The sequence below is a fragment of the Ceratina calcarata genome, unplaced genomic scaffold (assembly GCF_001652005.2).
Source record: "Ceratina calcarata isolate Rehan_Ccalc_2016 unplaced genomic scaffold, ASM165200v1 scaffold337.2, whole genome shotgun sequence".
NCBI classification, from domain to species: domain Eukaryota; kingdom Metazoa; phylum Arthropoda; class Insecta; order Hymenoptera; family Apidae; genus Ceratina; species Ceratina calcarata.
The window spans coordinates 565,945-584,598 of record NW_017156497.1 but is presented as its reverse complement, the minus strand read 5'-3'; the positions used below and the strand labels follow the sequence as shown (position 1 = coordinate 584,598).

Sequence of the window (18,654 nt, the reverse complement as noted above, 5' to 3'; positions counted from 1 at the left end):
ACGCTGCGATGGCGTATATTTACATCTCTTTTATATATCTAGTGAAAGAGTTAAACGAACGACGTAAAGGATTACCTTTGCTGCCGCGTTTTGGAACATCTCGATTCTGGTAGTTAACATTTTATAACAATCAGGATTCAAAGGCTTGTTATTATTCTCTAACACGTTCTGCAGACACATGATATCTGAAACAGAAAGATGAACGTTATATATAATTAAATAATCAAGTAAATCTTGTATGTAATTTCTTAACTCACGTCTTCCGGCGCCCTGAGGAACGTCGCTGCAATATTTATTAACATCGATAGCGCAGGCCCTTTGCAATAAAGGATCCACGTTAATGTCTGCCCTCCTTTCTTCAATTATATTAGCAATTTCCATGCGACATCCTTCCTTCATGTCTTTATTATTATTATTGAATTCCAATTTCAAGCATTCCTCCACTGCCCCCGGGTCGTTTTCATCCGCCCTGCAAATAGTCTCTATCTCGTGTGCGCACATCGTAGCTAGCAGTGGATTCAAATTATAATTTAACGCTGCCTCCTTGAGTATGTTAATCATTTGATTCTGGCATTTCATCATGAGTTTATCTTCTCGAAATTTGATCTTCAAACACCTGATCACTTTCCCTTCGAGTTCCTTGTCTGTGGGCTCGTGTAATAAAACCTGAAACGAAATTATTCTGTAATAAAGCATAAAGCAAGACTCCTTTTATACGTACCTCCTTGCAATGTTTGTTGATATCGTAAGAACAGGCTGCCTGTAATGCAGTATTGAATCTGTAATCCGTGTTCTGCTCGATCATACGTCGGATTACAATGTTTTTACATTTATCGTCAAACGACGGCTCGTCTTTGTATCTTTTTAAACAGTCCAACGCCTGCGATCGACTGATATCGTGACAGAACTGCTTGACCATCCCCCGGCAACCGTTTAACAAAGCGAAATCACTTGAGCTGTCTTGGAACTCCTGTTTCCGTACTTTGAACAATTGTTTATGGCACATGTCGGACAGTTTAGATTTGTGCGCCGCCAGGCACTCGAGAACCTGCGAATTTCCCGGCTCTACTTTGTAACAATACTGTTTAATATCCGTCGAGCATAGAGATTGTAAAATAGGATCGAAGTGAATGTTCTCTCTTTGTTGATACAACTGCGCCCTTAACTGTTGCCTGCATTCCTTCGACACGTGATGCTGCGTGTCTTTTATCGTGTCCTCTTGAACAATTGTACTTAAACATTCGATCACCTCAGCTTTGGTCTTCGACTTCGGACACCATCTTTTAACGGAAGGCCTGCAAGCTTCTTTAAACTTATAAGTGAAATGATAGTTTTTTAAAGATATCAATTGAAAATGTTCTACAGCTGCTTTGCATTTGTAATCAGCTCGCACGTCTAAATCGTTTTTATGTTCTATAAGGCATTCCATCATGTCGCCTTCGTCCTTGCCGTATTTTAATACCTCCTCACAATGACGCTCGACGATGTGTTGGCACGCGGCGGATATGATCGGGTTTAATTCGATGCGTTCCGCTTGCTCTTCTGTAAAATTCCCTACCGCCAATTTGCAATTCCTGTTCAAGCGATCTAGATTGTCTTGCAGACACAGTATCTCTTCGCCTTTCGCCGTTTTGTCGTAACACAGCGAAGCTAATTCGTTCAGACATACTTCTTCTATCTCGGGCTGTAAGTCGACGTTTACAGCTCGCTGCCTCATGACGCGCCTGATCTCTTCTAAGCAGTCGGTCTTCAGAGTCATGTTCTTTTGAGGGTGATACGCGTGCCTGTATAGACACGGTAAAACTAGTGGACCTCGTTCTGGGTCCATCTGTTTCCCATCGTTGGCCCACGCGTTCCTCGCGTGGCACAGATGCGACGCGTCGAACTTACACGCTCTGTACAACTGCGGATCTAGTTTAAAGTCTCTGGCTACGAAATACTGTATCTGTACCAAAGCAGTCTCGCAAGCTTCCGTCATTCTCCCTGTACCTAATTGTTCCATTAAACAAGATATCACCCTAGCATCGCCCCCGTGTACGTCCCTACAAGCTAGATTGACCACCGACTGGCATTGCTCTCGTAAAACGGGATCGATCCTCCAATCCTCTCCAGCGTCGGCTTCCATGATCAAATCCTCCAACGCCCTTTGGCATCTATTAGTCACCCGCGATTTCTTCTTCTTCGTTCTCGTGTGCTCCATTAAACAATGAATCGTGGCACCGCCGATTTCTAAACTGTTACAGAACGTCGTGATGTCGTTCGCGCATCCGTCGACTATCTCCGGTGATAATCTGTAATCTTCCATCAACATTTTTCTATGATCGAACATCTCAGCTTGACAGTCTCCGTCTATTTTACTCCCGTTCTTCGCGGCTGATTCCAAACAAAGGAGAATTTGTGCGAGTCTTATGTTCTTATCCTCGACCACAGACCTCCTGCAGTGATTCATTTTAATGTCGTCCTTGCAAGCTTTCACGAGGCCTTTACTGACTCTGTAATCAGACGCGATCAGCTTCCCTCTCCTAGTCAGCTGCTCCTGACAGAACGTCGTCATAGATCTGTCGGTCTTGTGCTGCATCAGGCATTTGTACACCTGACCACTGCCTGGTCTCACGTTTGGACAGAACCTGCTGCGATCCTGCTCGCAGGCCAGGTACAACTGTCTGTCCAAGTTAATGTTCTCCGCTTGGATCTCAGACACGTGGAATATATGCCTTTTACAAAGAAGCTGTAGTTCGTTCACGTGCTCCTGCAAACAAGCTAATATCTGCCCCTGGGACATGTCCCGGTACGGTTGTACCTTGTCGCATTTGAACTTCTTTATATCGTTCTCGCAGTCCGACGAGAACGGAGTTATGATTCTAAAATCGCTAAACGCGATCCATTCTAATCTCTGTATGTACTCGATGCATTGAGGATTTTTAACTTCCTCCCGTTTGTCGATTAGGCACGAGAGATACGCACCGTGCTTCTCGTCCGAAGAAGAACAGTGCAGCGAGTCTAACTCCTGGCCACACGTTCTTCTAGCTAATCGTTCTATGTTTGTGTTGTTTGTAATGTTTAAGACGTAGTCCAAGATTGCTTGTCGGCAGTCGTCGTCGATGCCAGACACTTCTGTAGGCTGTAAAACAAGAAAATGTTGATAAACAATCCTCTGCATTAGATGCAGTAAAGCGTGTTTCTGTACCTTGAAACTCTGAATGCATTCTAACAGCATTAATTCGTCTTTAGTGCTGCTGAGGCCACCGCAGAGGCGGTTTAAATTCTGCCGACATTGGTGGCTCATCGACATTAACGAACTATCTTCCGGTACGTTGATTACGGCTCTCTTATACCTAGAACTGTCAACAGAGTCGCTAAATAACCAGCTAATTTTTGGCATATTGTCACCAGTGTTGGTGGACGCGTCGTTTAAGTAAACGCTCGTCAAGTGAGCACAGTTTAGCACCGATAAGTGTAGAAAAATCACAAACAAAGTGCTTCGTGTATTTGTTTGATCCATTGTTAATGCTCTCGGGACTTTCAATTAGAATTTCGTCAAGCACATCACGTAATATCTTTGCTTCTTCTCAGACAGAGTATCTCTGCATTTTTTGCTGCTTAATCTTTTTTTTAAACTGTTATTATTCGCTGTGCAATGACAACGTCACGAATAATAGTACGCTCGTGTATAATCCGATAGAGCTATAGAATATAGATCGCTTCCTATAATGCATGTCAACTACCGGCACGGCCGAATTTAATACAGTTTAAATACTAGCCATGCTGAGAGACTTGGCACCACTGTTTAGGAATCGCGAGTCTTATTTTCACTGATAATAGCTTCGAGGGTAAACGTTTGAAGTACAGAATATGAAAAACCGAGAGTTCGACAGAGACAGAAAGTCTGCGAGGTTAGGTTGTACTATATCGAAGCTGGACTTCCGCGGTGTTGCCATTTCATTCTGTGTCGAACGATCTCCCGATAAAATTGATCGTTCAGTGCAGTTGAATTGTTTACAATTGTTTATTCAATTCGCACGTGGCAGTTCGAATCGCGAGTTAAAAATGGAGTTTCGATTAACCTCCAATGCGGTCTTCGTCTCTCGTCAACGAAATAGTAAGAATACTTCGTTTTCGAAGAATTCTTATCTAAATCGCATGTTCGGTAATGAATTTTTATCCTAAAATCATAAATGCATGTTTTTTCGGAGTTCTCATTGACGTGTCTAGTGAAGATGCACCTTGCGCTTGAGCGATACGGTTGGCCAGCCTGGGAACGTGCATGTATATTTCTACTCCGTCGTCTGCATTAAAGAGCAAGTGACAGCTCGAGCTATATTGTTGACATTCGTACGTGAATTACAGCCGCCGCGTCGTTTGTAGATAAAAATTATTTTTGAAATTGATTCGAGTCGCGACACGAGTACAAATTTCGCGTGGATTTCGTTCGCGTCGCTTGCATTGTGGATCGCGTCCAACGGCTTGGAATTAAATCGTAATCAGTGCTGTGGAAATGTAACGCGTAGGATAGATTTGAAACGGGCGACGAAGATTAAATGGTTGAAGTGTTATCTATAAAGCTTCCGGTTATCCCGTATCGATTGGCATCGTCTAGCGGTTCTAACGATGACTGGTTATCGGAAAACTCTGTTCAAGCATCGCCGTAAACGCCAGTAGATTCTCAACGAAGGGCGATGAAGTGCGTGCGGATAAGTGAATCAATCCGTATGGTATTTTCCGCGCAGTTACCGCGGCGTCGAAACAATTTCAATTGACAATCGTTTCTCTAATGGTCTCTCATGGTGAATCGATCGAATTGTCTCGGGGATTGTTTATCGTATCGACTAGCTTCACGCAGATCGTGACGATGTAACACTTTTTTATACGTATTCGGTACTCTCGTACATGAGACGTAGTAGAATTTGTTTAGAAATTCTCTTATTGTACAACGTTCTCGTGTAATAGTGTAATGAATTTTGTCGTTAAAGATCCGTCGCCTGTCGAGTGTGGTCGATTGATAATCGATAGAATCGTGGCTAAAGTGGTGAAATAAGAAAAAGACGGTATGACCTGTGGCGGTGGCGAGATCTCGTTAAAAATATCGGCCGGGGAGGAGGAGGCATGGAAACTGAAGCTGGCAGCCAGTCTCATCATCACCAGGGGCTGCAGCTTACCCTGCCATCCCCGGGAATCCCAGGACTCGACGTCGTGAGAGCTTTACATCAGGTCAGTCGATCTTTCCTTAAATAATTTCGCATTAATTCACTGAATCAAATCGCCAATTCTCTTAAGTTTGTTTGGTTCCCGAGTAAACAGAACCGGGCGATGCTCGCTCGTAATTACTCGATTATCGATATAATTGATAACGTTAATTGTGTAAACGTAACCTCGGCTAATTTCCTTGAGTGCGATTGATCAGATGACACGGTTGACAAAAGGGTGACTGTACACCCTGGCATCGATTTCATCCTCTTTTGATCCATTGACCTTGAATAGAACCTCCGCGATTTTAAAATTTGCAAAACTTTCTAAAGAAACGAACGAAGTTAAGCAATACATGAGACGTAGTAGAATTTGTTTAGAAATTCTCTTATTGTACAACGTTCTCGTGTAATAGTGTAATGAATTTTGTCGTTAAAGATCCGTCGCCTGTCGAGTGTGGTCGATTGATAATCGATAGAATCGTGGCTAAAGTGGTGAAATAAGAAAAAGACGGTATGACCTGTGGCGGTGGCGAGATCTCGTTAAAAATATCGGCCGGGGAGGAGGAGGCATGGAAACTGAAGCTGGCAGCCAGTCTCATCATCACCAGGGGCTGCAGCTTACCCTGCCATCCCCGGGAATCCCAGGACTCGACGTCGTGAGAGCTTTACATCAGGTCAGTCGATCTTTCCTTAAATAATTTCGCATTAATTCACTGAATCAAATCGCCAATTCTCTTAAGTTTGTTTGGTTCCCGAGTAAACAGAACCGGGCGATGCTCGCTCGTAATTACTCGATTATCGATATAATTGATAACGTTAATTGTGTAAACGTAACCTCGGCTAATTTCCTTGAGTGCGATTGATCAGATGACACGGTTGACAAAAGGGTGACTGTACACCCTGGCATCGATTTCATCCTCTTTTGATCCATTGACCTTGAATAGAACCTCCGCGATTTTAAAATTTGCAAAACTTTCTAAAGAAACGAACGAAGTTAAGCACGTTTGTTAGGGTTTTAGTTTTAGTAGGTTTTTTAATAACATACGTGNTTGCTATACTAATCATTACGTATCACAGTATCATTATCTAAGATTCGATAGTTCAAACCTACCGCCCAACTTACACCACTTTACTAGTAAGCGATGTTGCCAAGTTTTAACGATGAGCTGACACGAAAACTGTTTATTACGTTTTTATTAATAATTTTCGAACAGAAATAAACGGTCAATTTCGTGAATCTTTCGTTAAACGATTTAAGAGATGTTAATTTATCAGATGATAACATTTATTTTGTATTTGTACATTTAAAAAGTACTTATTTTTTATAGTAAAGTTTGGCCTCCATAAGAGTGCATGTTAAATTTCTAATATTCTCATTCATTTTTCTTAATAATAAAACGGTAGAAAATTCTGAAAATTAAAACAATTACTGCTTGAAACATGATCGAGAGTACAATTTCTTTAATTAATGATGTTTTCTTTTTTTTCTTTTTTGTTAATCAGACTGTGATATCGTTGCGGTCCGCGCTGGATTCCTCGCGCGAGGAGCTGCGCCGTCTTAAGGAGACCGTCGGTGAGTTTTCTGGTTCCAGTTACGTGGACGTCGTCGAGAGGCTCGCCCTTGAGAATCACGTCCTTAGGCGAAGGATCCTAAGCAGGAACAGTGAGTTTTCTAGTGATGCTGCAACCAGCCCGCCGCCCGAGGCCGGCCTTTTCGCAGTAGAAGACGTCAAACAGTGAGTCTCCCTCACCAATTAACACGACGTTTAACGTTTTTACTTTCACGCTTTTACCCACGCTCTATTTCTCTCACGTTTTCAAATCTCCATTCACGAGTTCAGTGGTGATGTTTTGTTTGTGCGTGATTGGAAGATCGTCACGCCAAAGGGTTAATTCGTCGGTTGGACGGTAAACGGAAAAGCTCCGTGACGTTTAGCGTTAATTAAAAGGAGCGTGTCTCGATGCGTCTATTAATAACCACGTGTAGCGTGCATGTACGCGTCGTTCTCACCCTGGGAACGGTATCAGTCTGTCAGAGGAAGCAGCCACACTCATGGACGCGTCCAAGGATAAAGTCGACGCGGAGAACGCGGAGGAACCCAAGAGTCCCGATTCCGAAAGTAAGAAGGAAGGTCAGGCGGTTAAACCGGAGTCCAGGGACGACAAGGCGAAGGATACTGAAGAGGAGGAGGCAAAGTTAGATCATTTAGAAGTACCAGAGAAGGACTTCGAGGACCTCAGCTTGAAATCCGACGGTGACAACTCGGTGTTCAGCGACAACCCGGACGCCCAGCTGCAACAGCAGCAGCGGAAGAACCAGATTGAGCAATCGAAACCAAACGATCAGTCCGAGAACGATTCTGAAGAGCTCGACGACATCGAGTTGATATTCACGACGGACGAAACGTGTCGCGACCTCGGCCTCCAGGAAGACCTCGTCTCCATAACAGAAACCGAGTCCTGGCAACAGCCTGCCACGCCCGCCGGTCAGATGCAGTTGAAATACACCAAGTCTCCAGAGGGCGAACCGTTGGTCTGCAACGGTGAGAAGACCAGCTCCGTCGAGGAGGCCGCTTCCTCTCAGAGCTCGAGCATCGACCGCGAGGAGAGCGTCGACAGATTCGACGAGAGCTCCAACACCAGGTTGAACAAAATGTGGTCCCAGTGCTCGGTCCTCGTTGAAACAGACATCAGTAAATGTGGCGTCGTCGAGGAACCAGATCCAAACACCATCAGGCAGGCCGTCAGGAGGAACACTCTCGCCGCCCCACCCTCCACCTACAGGTAACTTCGATCCCTCGACGTTATTTAAGAAAGCATTTAAAGCTGCGATAAACGTTTCCTCGTAGGTGAAAAGAACAGAGTCGATGGTCAGACAATTACAAGAAGGCTCTCACGCCAATATATACTCGGAAGTAGTTTAATTAACTTCTAGCTGCTCGACTTTTTTCACTGAAAAGTACGCACGAGGTTTGATTAAAAACAGTCATCAATTTTTAAACAATTTGTCTCGTATTTTCTGTACGCCGGAAGCGAAATGTCGCAGCGTGAGAAATTGGCTTCGATTCTGATACAATTACCGGGGCTGAAAATTAGATCAGAAGCCATTATTGGCGGTCTAATGGCGTTCACGGCAGCGAATTCGCACCTCGATTAAATTGTTCAATGAATCGACGATGTCTGCCTTACAGACCTATCATTCACCGCGAGGCTTTGGTGGGCAGTCGGCGAAAGAGCGCGGCGCCTTTGAGGCCGGTGATGGACAGGATCACCGGTGCTAGGCGAGAGTCTGGAGTGCAGACCGACATTTCTGCACTTCCGGCGCACTGGCGCTCGGAGAGCTACCTCGCGCATAAAGTGGCTCATACGTTCACCACGTTGCCCAGTAAATTCGCTCTGCCGACCGGAGTCCCTGGCAGGCTTCGGCTGTCGGACAAAACCCGCGAGGCGAGGAGAGTAATGCTGTCGGACATCAGTTTTACCAGCATGGTCCCGGAACTGTCCAGAAGCGCCGATCATCTCTGCCACGATCCGCATTCACAGGTAGATCCTCAATTCAAATTAGGATCTCCTTAACAATTTCTTATTTATTGTAAAGGTAAATAAGATAGACGACTAGAGAGTTGCTCTGTTCTTGGAAACTTGAGAAACAATTAATTAGTCAATTCAAGTTTGCGACATTGTAAATTAGAGTACGTTAATCAACGTGATAGAGTATTTCTGAAACGCGTAGTTCGCCGTTCACGTGGGCGTGTATACGGAAATGGTTTAGACTGCGCGTGGGAGAAGGTCGAACGAATGAAGCTAACGCGATTCTCCAGCGTCGAATGCAATTCCGTCGTTAACTCGGATGACTAATTCGCTTCAATGTTTACTTCGTTGATAGACACGTAGAATTGTTCACAGTTCTTTTAATCGCTTTTAATTTAATTCTGTATTAAAATTTTTCTGGTTTTTTTCGTTCAGACTTGTTTCAGTTCTCGCGGCTGCGGTCTTCGTACGCCGGACGTTCATCGACGCGAGTCTCTGGGCTCTCCAGGTGGATTATGGCCACGTTGCAACCCCGGGACGGGACTGCCGAGTCCCTGCGATTGTCGATTATCCACCGATTTCTATTCCTCCAGATATCGCGGCTCCTTGTCCTCGATACCGTCTCCAGGTCTCGAGGTCATGGGCGGCCCGTCGCGCAGGCACTCCTGGAGAGCAACTGCGACGTCGTTCGACACCTGGCGAGTTCCAGTGGCCACGTCTACCCCGAGACCCACCTGGTCTTCAATGCCATCCTCCCCTACTCATGTAAACCCTCCTACCGCGCCTTCGAAGGCCTCCAGGAACGTCCCGAAGCGAACGCGCTCGAAAGTCACTTTCCAGGGTACGTTCTTTTATTAACTAAAGCCTATTAACTGTCCATTCTGTGAAGGATTCGTGTTACAAGAACGAGTAACTTGATCATAATCTATGTTATTTGAACACAGTTTAAACGACAAGTCGGACAAGTTTTGTGTAGGAAATGTTTTTCTTTATGATCGCAGAATGCCCGATGACCCGAGGCAGTCTGCCGAACCTGCGCTCGGATTTGGTAGCCGGGGACAACAGTGGCGATTCGACGGAGTCGTTGATCGACGAGGCGGAGGATTACCTGCGACGCAGCATCGACTCCATGCTGACGATGTCCAGTAGCGATTATTGGAACAGACAGACGGCCAGGCGGAGACGTACGCGGAGATATTCAGAACCTGACCTCATCCGCGACTGGCATCCACCTCAGGACGCCAGACCCTACCTGCCAAAGGTAATTATCGCTCAATATGAAAGCTAGATCGATCGGTGCTTCATTATTTAAGTATTGAAACGTGCGATCAATTCAGTTCTGGGTGCTCTTTTGATTAATAAGAGATGGTCCGATGTTTCCATGTCGACAGATACCAAGGGATCTCAAGCTGGATCACCTCGTGAAGGTAATTTCGCCGGAGGGTAAAGTTCTCCAAGGTCGAGTCAGATACGTGGGACCTGTGCCGGGTCGCGAGGAGACCCACGTTGGTGTGGAATTGCCCTACTTGAACGGTTCGTCCGATGGCACTTTCCATGGCAGGAGATTCTTCGACTGGTGAGTCTCAACTCTTTTTTTTTATTACGTATTTTGTTTAGTATAAGAAAAATAATTGCATAAATTCGTATTAAATCTGCAAAAAGGGAAGGCAGGGTTTATTAAAATAATTAAAAATATGTTTCGGGTAATTCTGCGATTTTATTGTTAAATTGTACATTTAGTTCGTGTCTCGTGTGTCGGATTTCTGTGAAACGAGCCTCGGTGGAACAATAACGAGGTCTTCTATCGAACGAGCGTCGCTCGCGTTTTCGCAGTTAGCAGTTTCCATTAACACAATGCCAACTGTCGCTCCGAGCTATTTATCGCAGTAGAAACATCGTCAACGTGACACGAATATCGAAATTAACAAAATAATTGCATATAAAATAATGGAAATAATTTTTGAAAAATTCGTATTTTCGATATTCGATTCCGATTGGTCGAATTTCTACTGTCATGGCCACCGTCGTCGCAGTTAAGCGACATTAGCAGTGAAACAGAGTGTACCGAGACGAATCAGGCTTTTGAAAATCGTCTTTAATTTCGTAATTGCATCGCGTTTTTGCAGTTAGCAGTTTGCATTGTCGCTCCGAGTTATTACGGCCGTAGAAACATCGACACGAATATCGAGTTCAATAAAATAATTGCATATAAAATAGTGGAAATAATTTTCGAAAAATTCGTATTTTCGATATTCGATTCCGATTGGTCGAATTTCTACTGTCATGGCCACCATCGTCCGCGTCGCAGTTAAGCGACGGTAGCAGTGAAACGGAGTGTGCCGCGGTGTGTACCGAGACGAATCGCGATCAGCCTTTTGAAAATCGTATTTAATTTCGTAATTGCATCGCGTTTTCGAGGTGATAGACCCGAACGAGCTGCGTGACAGAAGCAATTCCGTTCGCGATAAACCGACTCCCTCGTGTTTCACTCGAGCATGCACCGGCACGGTGAGCGCGGGCTTTGTACTCTATCCCCGTGGAATTATGCGAACTTCGCCCCGTGTTCGATAACTTTTAACAACTATCGTTCCCCGACGTAAAAGGAGCCCCGTTGCGTAACCTTAAGAGATACGAGGCGCATACAATGGACAGGTAATAGATTTATTCATTGTATCTACAAACACATTCGTTCGTTTATTTCACTTTGTAATCTGTTTATGTATTTGTGTGTGAGTGCAAAGTGTGAAAGAGTTGTATAAAACAGCTCAATGAGTGTGAATGTGAACGTAACCTTGTTGCATATATTCACGAGTGTCATTGACACAGACAGGTAGGTTATATACATTCGCGATTCGCATTGGATTAAATCGAACTATCGGCTAATCGAGTTAATTCTCACGTTTTTACTTACACCGTCAGCTGCATCTACGTTCGTCGCATTCCCTATCGTGAGAAACGATTAGAGCCTTGGAAAATCGTTCCAAGTTTCGTTCGAGATGCTCGCGTGACGTCCCTGAAAGTGCACGTTTGATTTTGATCTTCGCCTACGTACGCGTTCCTCCTAAATTAAACGGCCGAAAGGAAATCCCTCTCGTAACTTTCGACGTTGATAAGCCCCAGAGGAATCCCTGCTGATAAACTCTTATGTAGGTACTTTTCATTCTAAACATTTTCATTTAAAACGTTATACGAATGCCACTATCTTTTTAACGGATTTTTCATCAAACATTTTAGCCAGGGGGCTCCATATTCATTTTAGCCCCCCCGATTTTAATGCACGAATGCATAAAAGATCGTCTTTAATTTCGTAATTGCATCGCGTTTTTGCAGTTAGCAGTTTGCATTGTCGCTCCGAGTTATTACGGCCGTAGAAACATCGACACGAATATCGAGTTCAATAAAATAATTGCATATAAAATAGTGGAAATAATTTTCGAAAAATTCGTATTTTCGATATTCGATTCCGATTGGTCGAATTTCTACTGTCATGGCCACCATCGTCCGCGTCGCAGTTAAGCGACGGTAGCAGTGAAACGGAGTGTGCCGCGGTGTGTACCGAGACGAATCGCGATCAGCCTTTTGAAAATCGTATTTAATTTCGTAATTGCATCGCGTTTTCGAGGTGATAGACCCGAACGAGCTGCGTGACAGAAGCAATTCCGTTCGCGATAAACCGACTCCCTCGTGTTTCACTCGAGCATGCACCGGCACGGTGAGCGCGGGCTTTGTACTCTATCCCCGTGGAATTATGCGAACTTCGCCCCGTGTTCGATAACTTTTAACAACTATCGTTCCCCGACGTAAAAGGAGCCCCGTTGCGTAACCTTAAGAGATACGAGGCGCATACAATGGACAGGTAATAGATTTATTCATTGTATCTACAAACACATTCGTTCGTTTATTTCACTTTGTAATCTGTTTATGTATTTGTGTGTGAGTGCAAAGTGTGAAAGAGTTGTATAAAACAGCTCAATGAGTGTGAATGTGAACGTAACCTTGTTGCATATATTCACGAGTGTCATTGACACAGACAGGTAGGTTATATACATTCGCGATTCGCATTGGATTAAATCGAACTATCGGCTAATCGAGTTAATTCTCACGTTTTTACTTACACCGTCAGCTGCATCTACGTTCGTCGCATTCCCTATCGTGAGAAACGATTAGAGCCTTGGAAAATCGTTCCAAGTTTCGTTCGAGATGCTCGCGTGACGTCCCTGAAAGTGCACGTTTGATTTTGATCTTCGCCTACGTACGCGTTCCTCCTAAATTAAACGGCCGAAAGGAAATCCCTCTCGTAACTTTCGACGTTGATAAGCCCCAGAGGAATCCCTGCTGATAAACTCTTATGTAGGTACTTTTCATTCTAAACATTTTCATTTAAAACGTTATACGAATGCCACTATCTTTTTAACGGATTTTTCATCAAACATTTTAGCCAGGGGGCTCCATATTCATTTTAGCCCCCCCGATTTTAATGCACGAATGCATAAAAGACCTGCGGTGTACACATTATGTGCGTGACTTGTTCGAAATTTACGAAGTAAAGATCGAACTGCACTCAAAGGTACAGGGAAAATGCAAATTACTTGTTGGCTCGTGCAACGGGCAACGTTTTTGTTGGTTGCTTCTGGGAAAGAGAGTCGTGCACCATTGATCTTTAACCGGTCGTCGATACTTTTTCATCCTCTCAACAACAGTTGTTACGCCTCGCCGTAATGGTACACGCTATTCCTCGCGATTAACTCCCCTTCCCTGTACCCTTACTACTTACGTGCACTCTTAAAGGTGCAGTTCGATCATTACCAAGAATGCGTTCTCTACGAACTATTAAAAACGTTCTATCAGGGCTTGTATCTGTTTTGAAACGATGTTGTATCTGTTTTGAAGCGAGCCGGACCGAGCGATCTTCGTGCCGTTCAAGAAAGTGATACTGGCTTGGTGCACCACTTGACCCGAGCCGCCGAGCAACCTGGCGACTCCCCGAATTCTGTTGTCTCAGTACACGATGTGAAAAAACCGGTGAGACGAGGTGGTCCACCGCGAACAGGTACGTGATACTTATTTTCACCGTGAGTATTAAAGTAGGATGGAGGGAGCAATTCTGAGAGTGCAGAAGTTCCCATGATACTCGCAGCGTTCTTTGCAATTAAAAAACGAATTCGTGTCTATCTACAGAATTAATTCTCATCTGTATTGGCGATTTGCAAAGAATAATTGGATGTGCGTTTATCGATGTGAATAGAACCAGCGTACCTTAGGATTATCTAAGCGATTTCTGTCGGAGAAAATCGGTAAATCAGTATTATTATCGTGCAAACTCGTTTGTACCTGTAAGCGAATGGGAGGAAGAAGGAGTGCACAAAACGGGGTTGAATACCCACGAAGGGAGAAGAGGACGAGCGTCACCGTTGCTCTCCAGTCGCCGCGAACGATCGCTATTGTCATTCATGAATATTTTCATTTGTTCACTGCGGATTTTTAAACGTCCTTCTTATTCCCTCTATTTGCGTATCGGAGCTCCCTCGTTAAAGTCTCTACAGTCTATTTATAACGCGTGGGATAATGTATTCGGGAAGTTAGATTTTATACAAGGATGTATACTCTATTTTTCTAACTTTTTCACAAAACTGATATACTTTTCACGGTGTGGGTGTTTCTTATCGAACCCAGGTCGTTCGATGGAATAACTTGCACTTCACCTTCTGCATCCGATCGATACGCAAGTGATTCTTAACTACTTTTAGAATAATACTTGATTTTCTCATTGGGAATAATTATTTCATTAAACTCGGATTAACATCCGATGCTTTTTATAATTAAAATAGATACTCCGGTTTCTTGTTCCGACCTTGTAACATCAGAGTTAGAACAGGAGCAGCACGACACCGTGAACGACGCGTTGCCGGAGTGACAATATCGATTGTTCGCTGCGACTCGGAACACGCAAAGTGATAACGCCTCGGTGGTGATAATCAAAACTGTCAGCGTATATGTATATTCGAGATCGGTTCAAGGATACCGCGTGGATTCCTGAGCTAAGAAAAATTCTGCATAATATACAGGCTGTCCGAAAACTAGTGTAAGATATTGAAATGCGAGGTTCCTCACGTGATTTCAATATCTTACACTAGTTTTGAGAAACCCTGTATATATCTATATATATATATATGTATGTATATTTTAAAGAATGAAATGAAGGGGGATGTGGAAGACAGGAGGAGGAGCAAGGAGTTGTGAAATATTTAAGAGGCTATACGCGACACTGTACAATTCGAGCTGTGTATATCTTAATTGCTGTGCATCCTACGGAGGAATATTATTATATATTTAAACGCGTGTCCGTGTCCGTGTTCTGTATCTCTGTGCTACGTGTAAACGGCATACGTTCTATGGGAAATCACATTAACATTAACTAAAGGGATATTCTAGTTGTTAGAGTTTTAATCGAGTCTTCGTCTTAAGGGTAAAGTTAAAAGTGTTTAAGAATCGAGTGACGGGTTCTCCGAATATTCTTCGCAACCATTCGTTCTTCAGACAATTTTCATTGACCGATGGGTGCTAGAAACGTTTCTCGACGATCCGTAGTTGAAACGGAGTGACTGTCAATAGGATTTTGTATGAGTTTTTCGTACGTTCGTCTCTATCGCTTATGCCAAATAATTTTTTAAAAGGAGGGACAGAGGTTCGCGGCGCGAACGTTCTTTTCTTCTACCAGTTTTTCTATTCGATTTTCCAATCCCGCTTGCTTGCGACGTTAGAGGGACAAAGCCAGCCGGAGGATATAAAAGTTATTTTTCTATCGTTGCATATTCATAGACCAACTGTTGAGACTGTACACCGTCGATCGTCATAATTCCGAGGTAATAATGCTAGCGTGAATCAAGGACGGACACATCTGTCATTAGCGTCTCGATTCCCAGGTAAAGTCCGCAGTTACTCAACAGAACCGCATTTACCGTAGAGAGGACAACTTCATTTCGAACGCTCCTTAAGAGGTTATATCGGTGCTTTGGAAATTTCGTTGAAAAAAAGTATTCTATAGAATGTTTCTAAACTTTAGGGACGTACTTGCATGTAGAATTGTATAAAATAAAAATTATGAAATGCGAGCATCCATTTGAACAACTAATCACGGACGCTTGCATTCGTTGGCCATTTTAGATTTCTAACCAATCACGCTTCATATTAAAACAGAGTGAATTTAAAAATCGTAAACATGTCAAAAATTAAGTTCTCGGGATAATATATATGCTTTAAAAGTGTCGCACTGGTACAGCCCCTTGAAGCCAGGAACGAACCGAGTTCAGGCGGTAGCGTTATCATCCGCGTTATTATCACGAGGTAAAAACCGGTGCAATTAATTCCGCTCAATCTTCTCGCGAAACACCTGCCACGGGGCACACGGTTCTAACGTCCGGCAACTTCGCCGACGCTAATCCTCCTCTCTCGCGTGACTGCGGATAAGTTTAGTTACGTTGTATTTCCGAGACGATACCATCTACTCGTACGTAATATCCCGGAAAACTACGCGAGAAGTTTTTTCATCGAGAAAACGAATTCGCTGATTTTTGTAAAAGTTTCTTTCGTTCCCGCGGTTTTCGAACACGTGCGAGTCTACTGCCATTTAAATATGACGTTTTAAGTACATTCGAGATACTTTTATCAAGCAAAACTTCTAATCGTGTGAAAAATTAAGTTCTCGGAGTTTTTACATCATTTGAACATTGAAATAGAATTCGATTGATCTCGAACGAAGTTCTCTCGGTAAATGCCGGTTCTCTGAGAAACCTGGTTCACTGTTTCGAGTGCATTGCGTAAGGAGTGTGAATCGAAGCGAGAAGATGACAGAGCGCAACGTTGATCGGTGTTAATTACCGTAATTTACGTTTAAGTGTTTCGATGTGACGCCGTTGGGCAGTGTATGAAACGTTTGATTCGACTCGATTAAATATTTATTATCCTCTTCACGCTGGACAGCCCCATATAACCTTTAAAGAGGAATAAGAAATAAGGTACGTTTGTTATAATGAATCAGGAAACGTTTTTCCTACTTTTCATATAAAGTTGAACGTGAGTCCATAAAGTTTATGAATAAAACTTTCCAGAGTTTGACGAATTATATATTAGCTACGTTGAAAGGACCGCGGATTTTTATCGAGGTTAGGATTTATTTAAAAACCGTTTCATAATTTTTGCAGAAAAACTCTGCGGTCCGAAATTTTTCTATCGACTAGCGAATTGTACAGATCGTTGAAGAGAAATTCCAAAGAATCTGCTTTAAGAGACTAATCTATAATTCTTGCGGTGCTCCTAAGTTCCTGAGACGTTTTTCCTAAAGAGAGGCACGGTTTGCGTGTTTGTCGAATTTGTCGAACGAGCGTGAAAAGAGCGAGGCGAAGATCGAGAGCAGGTAAAGAAAGAGCGTGACGAGGATAATAACCGAGCGTGACGATCGATCCTATCGTTTATCAACGATTTGCTGGGATGTGCCGCGTTTACGTAGCTACTTAAGTGGATACGTGAAATTCGTCGGCTCGTTAAATCGAATGATGCTCGCCTCGACGAGATTGTTATCGTTGTACCTAAAGAAAAATCATGGACACACTACAGATATTAACGTAACAGATAAAGAGACACATTCTGTCGTTCTCTCACTATTTATTGTATTGTAACGATAGGTATGAGCATATACCGGAAAATAAAAACTATTATTACTCTAAATAGGCTGTGAAAGCTGAAAGATGGATCCTTCAGGTGTTTAGAAACAGAAGCCGGACAGAGCTCCCACTACCTATCCTCATCGTGGACATTATTTTCCTTTTTGTAAAAGTTAATTGTAATTGTAATTCCCTGCTAAATTATCTAATAAGTCTTGTAACTTTCTGTGAAACGTTCTGAGGTAAGATGAATAATTGAAATGGAGAGCAGAACGTTTATCAGTGGTGAGCTGGGTAATCCGCGAACCAGCTGAAGGCCCCGTTGGATCCTGTTTGTCCGCCAAAGTCCACGTAATCCAGGATATGGGCGGACCTCTCGGGACGGGCTTGGAGCTCTTCACTAGGAACTGGCACTGGTACGTAAGCCTCGGTCTGCCGTGTGATCCTGCTGGCTGATACCACTGGACTCAGCTCGATCACGTCGATCCCGTCGACGGGAATCGCCAGGTAACGACGTCCGGCCAAAGCACCGCAGACGCCGCACAAAAGAAGCAACGTTACTGTCTAGAACCACCAATTTTTTCGATCGTTAGTTTCAGATCGATGAGGGAACAATTTCTGCATGAAACCGTCGTATGACAAAATTCCACTGGCTTTTATTATTGATGGCCTGCGGGGTGAGTTATGGGAAAAAGTTGATACCGTTTCAGCTATTAGTTTCGCGTTAGGCCTCTTATTTTCATAAAGCCGTGTTTAACGATGTGATACTGACCATGCATTTCACGGCACGCTGATCTTCAGCCTAGCCTCTAAAGGTTAAAACAGTCTAGCCATCGAGCGTTCTCATTAGACTGAGTTTTACCTTCGATTTGATAAATCCTTGAGAAACCAAGAATCAAAACGATCAAAGTGATCGGTTGAAGGTACCCAGGTGTTCGTTAATTATTACGAGAGAGACGAGAGATTTAATTAATTGGATTGTACAATTTCTTACTTGACGACCACGTGAACTATAATTATTTAATGCCAGAGTAGGTGAAGAAGGTCAAGGTAAACGCAATTACCGAGACCCTTCGGCGAACTTAACGTTCCAATTAAAGGTGCTTATTCCCCCTGCGAGTTCTAATCAAATCACAAACGGTTCAAAACAATTCTCGTTCCCTAAGGATGTATTGGCTATACAGTCAATGCGAAAAGTTTATGTACCTTAGAAAAACGCATTTTGTATAATTAAAAATAGTGTACTCTTCTTCTAATTTCGATATTTAATGAGTTAC

The 18,654-nt window shown here is 43.5% G+C and overlaps 4 protein-coding genes across 12 annotated transcripts in view; 2 read left to right on the top strand and 2 right to left on the bottom strand.

The window, feature by feature from the left end:
• Glg1 (Golgi apparatus protein 1) overlaps nucleotides 1-3,902 on the bottom strand; it is a 5,026-nt gene extending 1,124 nt beyond the window's left edge. The window contains exons 1-4 of the mRNA XM_018024685.2: nucleotides 3,188-3,902; nucleotides 722-3,121; nucleotides 258-666; nucleotides 76-185 (exon numbers count right to left, since the gene is read on the bottom strand). Coding sequence (XP_017880174.1) covers nucleotides 76-185; nucleotides 258-666; nucleotides 722-3,121; nucleotides 3,188-3,502 — 3,234 coding nt within the window. The 5' untranslated portion in view covers nucleotides 3,503-3,902. The remainder of the gene's footprint in view (nucleotides 1-75; nucleotides 186-257; nucleotides 667-721; nucleotides 3,122-3,187) is intronic.
• Nucleotides 3,903-4,015: 113 nt separating this feature from the next.
• LOC108625010 (uncharacterized) lies at nucleotides 4,016-17,441 on the top strand. 8 transcript variants are annotated; one of them, XM_026813534.1, is made up of 9 exons: nucleotides 4,016-4,099; nucleotides 4,971-5,208; nucleotides 6,690-6,922; nucleotides 7,215-7,970; nucleotides 8,378-8,729; nucleotides 9,153-9,558; nucleotides 9,719-9,978; nucleotides 10,109-10,293; nucleotides 13,608-17,441. In XM_026813534.1, the coding sequence occupies exons 2-9, from the start codon at nucleotides 5,104-5,106 to the stop codon at nucleotides 13,669-13,671; spliced, it is 2,361 nt and encodes a 786-aa protein (XP_026669335.1). In that variant the 5' UTR covers nucleotides 4,016-4,099; nucleotides 4,971-5,103; the 3' UTR covers nucleotides 13,672-17,441. The 8 variants fall into 8 exon arrangements, 6 of the variants coding, with proteins under 6 accessions (XP_026669335.1, XP_026669333.1, XP_026669331.1 ...); XR_003389169.1 differs by lacking the exon at nucleotides 4,016-4,099 and having other exon boundaries at nucleotides 4,262-5,208; nucleotides 13,608-13,767; nucleotides 13,896-17,441; XR_003389170.1 differs by lacking the exon at nucleotides 4,016-4,099 and having other exon boundaries at nucleotides 4,262-5,208; nucleotides 13,608-16,732; nucleotides 16,919-17,441.
• Nucleotides 17,442-17,691: 250 nt separating this feature from the next.
• The window catches only part of papi (tudor and KH domain containing protein papi), a 13,869-nt gene continuing 12,906 nt past the window's right edge, over nucleotides 17,692-18,654 (bottom strand). For both annotated transcript variants that reach the window (XM_018024688.2, XM_018024687.2), the window contains exon 10: nucleotides 17,692-17,941. In XM_018024688.2, the coding sequence (XP_017880177.1) occupies nucleotides 17,778-17,941 (164 nt within the window). In that variant the 3' untranslated portion in view covers nucleotides 17,692-17,777. The remainder of the gene's footprint in view (nucleotides 17,942-18,654) is intronic.
• Nucleotides 17,922-18,654, top strand: part of LOC108625012 (protein roadkill) — a 12,466-nt gene continuing 11,733 nt past the window's right edge. Inside the window, exon 1 of the mRNA XM_026813538.1 lies at nucleotides 17,922-18,054. The gene's annotated coding sequence lies outside the window, so the exon portion shown is untranslated. The remainder of the gene's footprint in view (nucleotides 18,055-18,654) is intronic.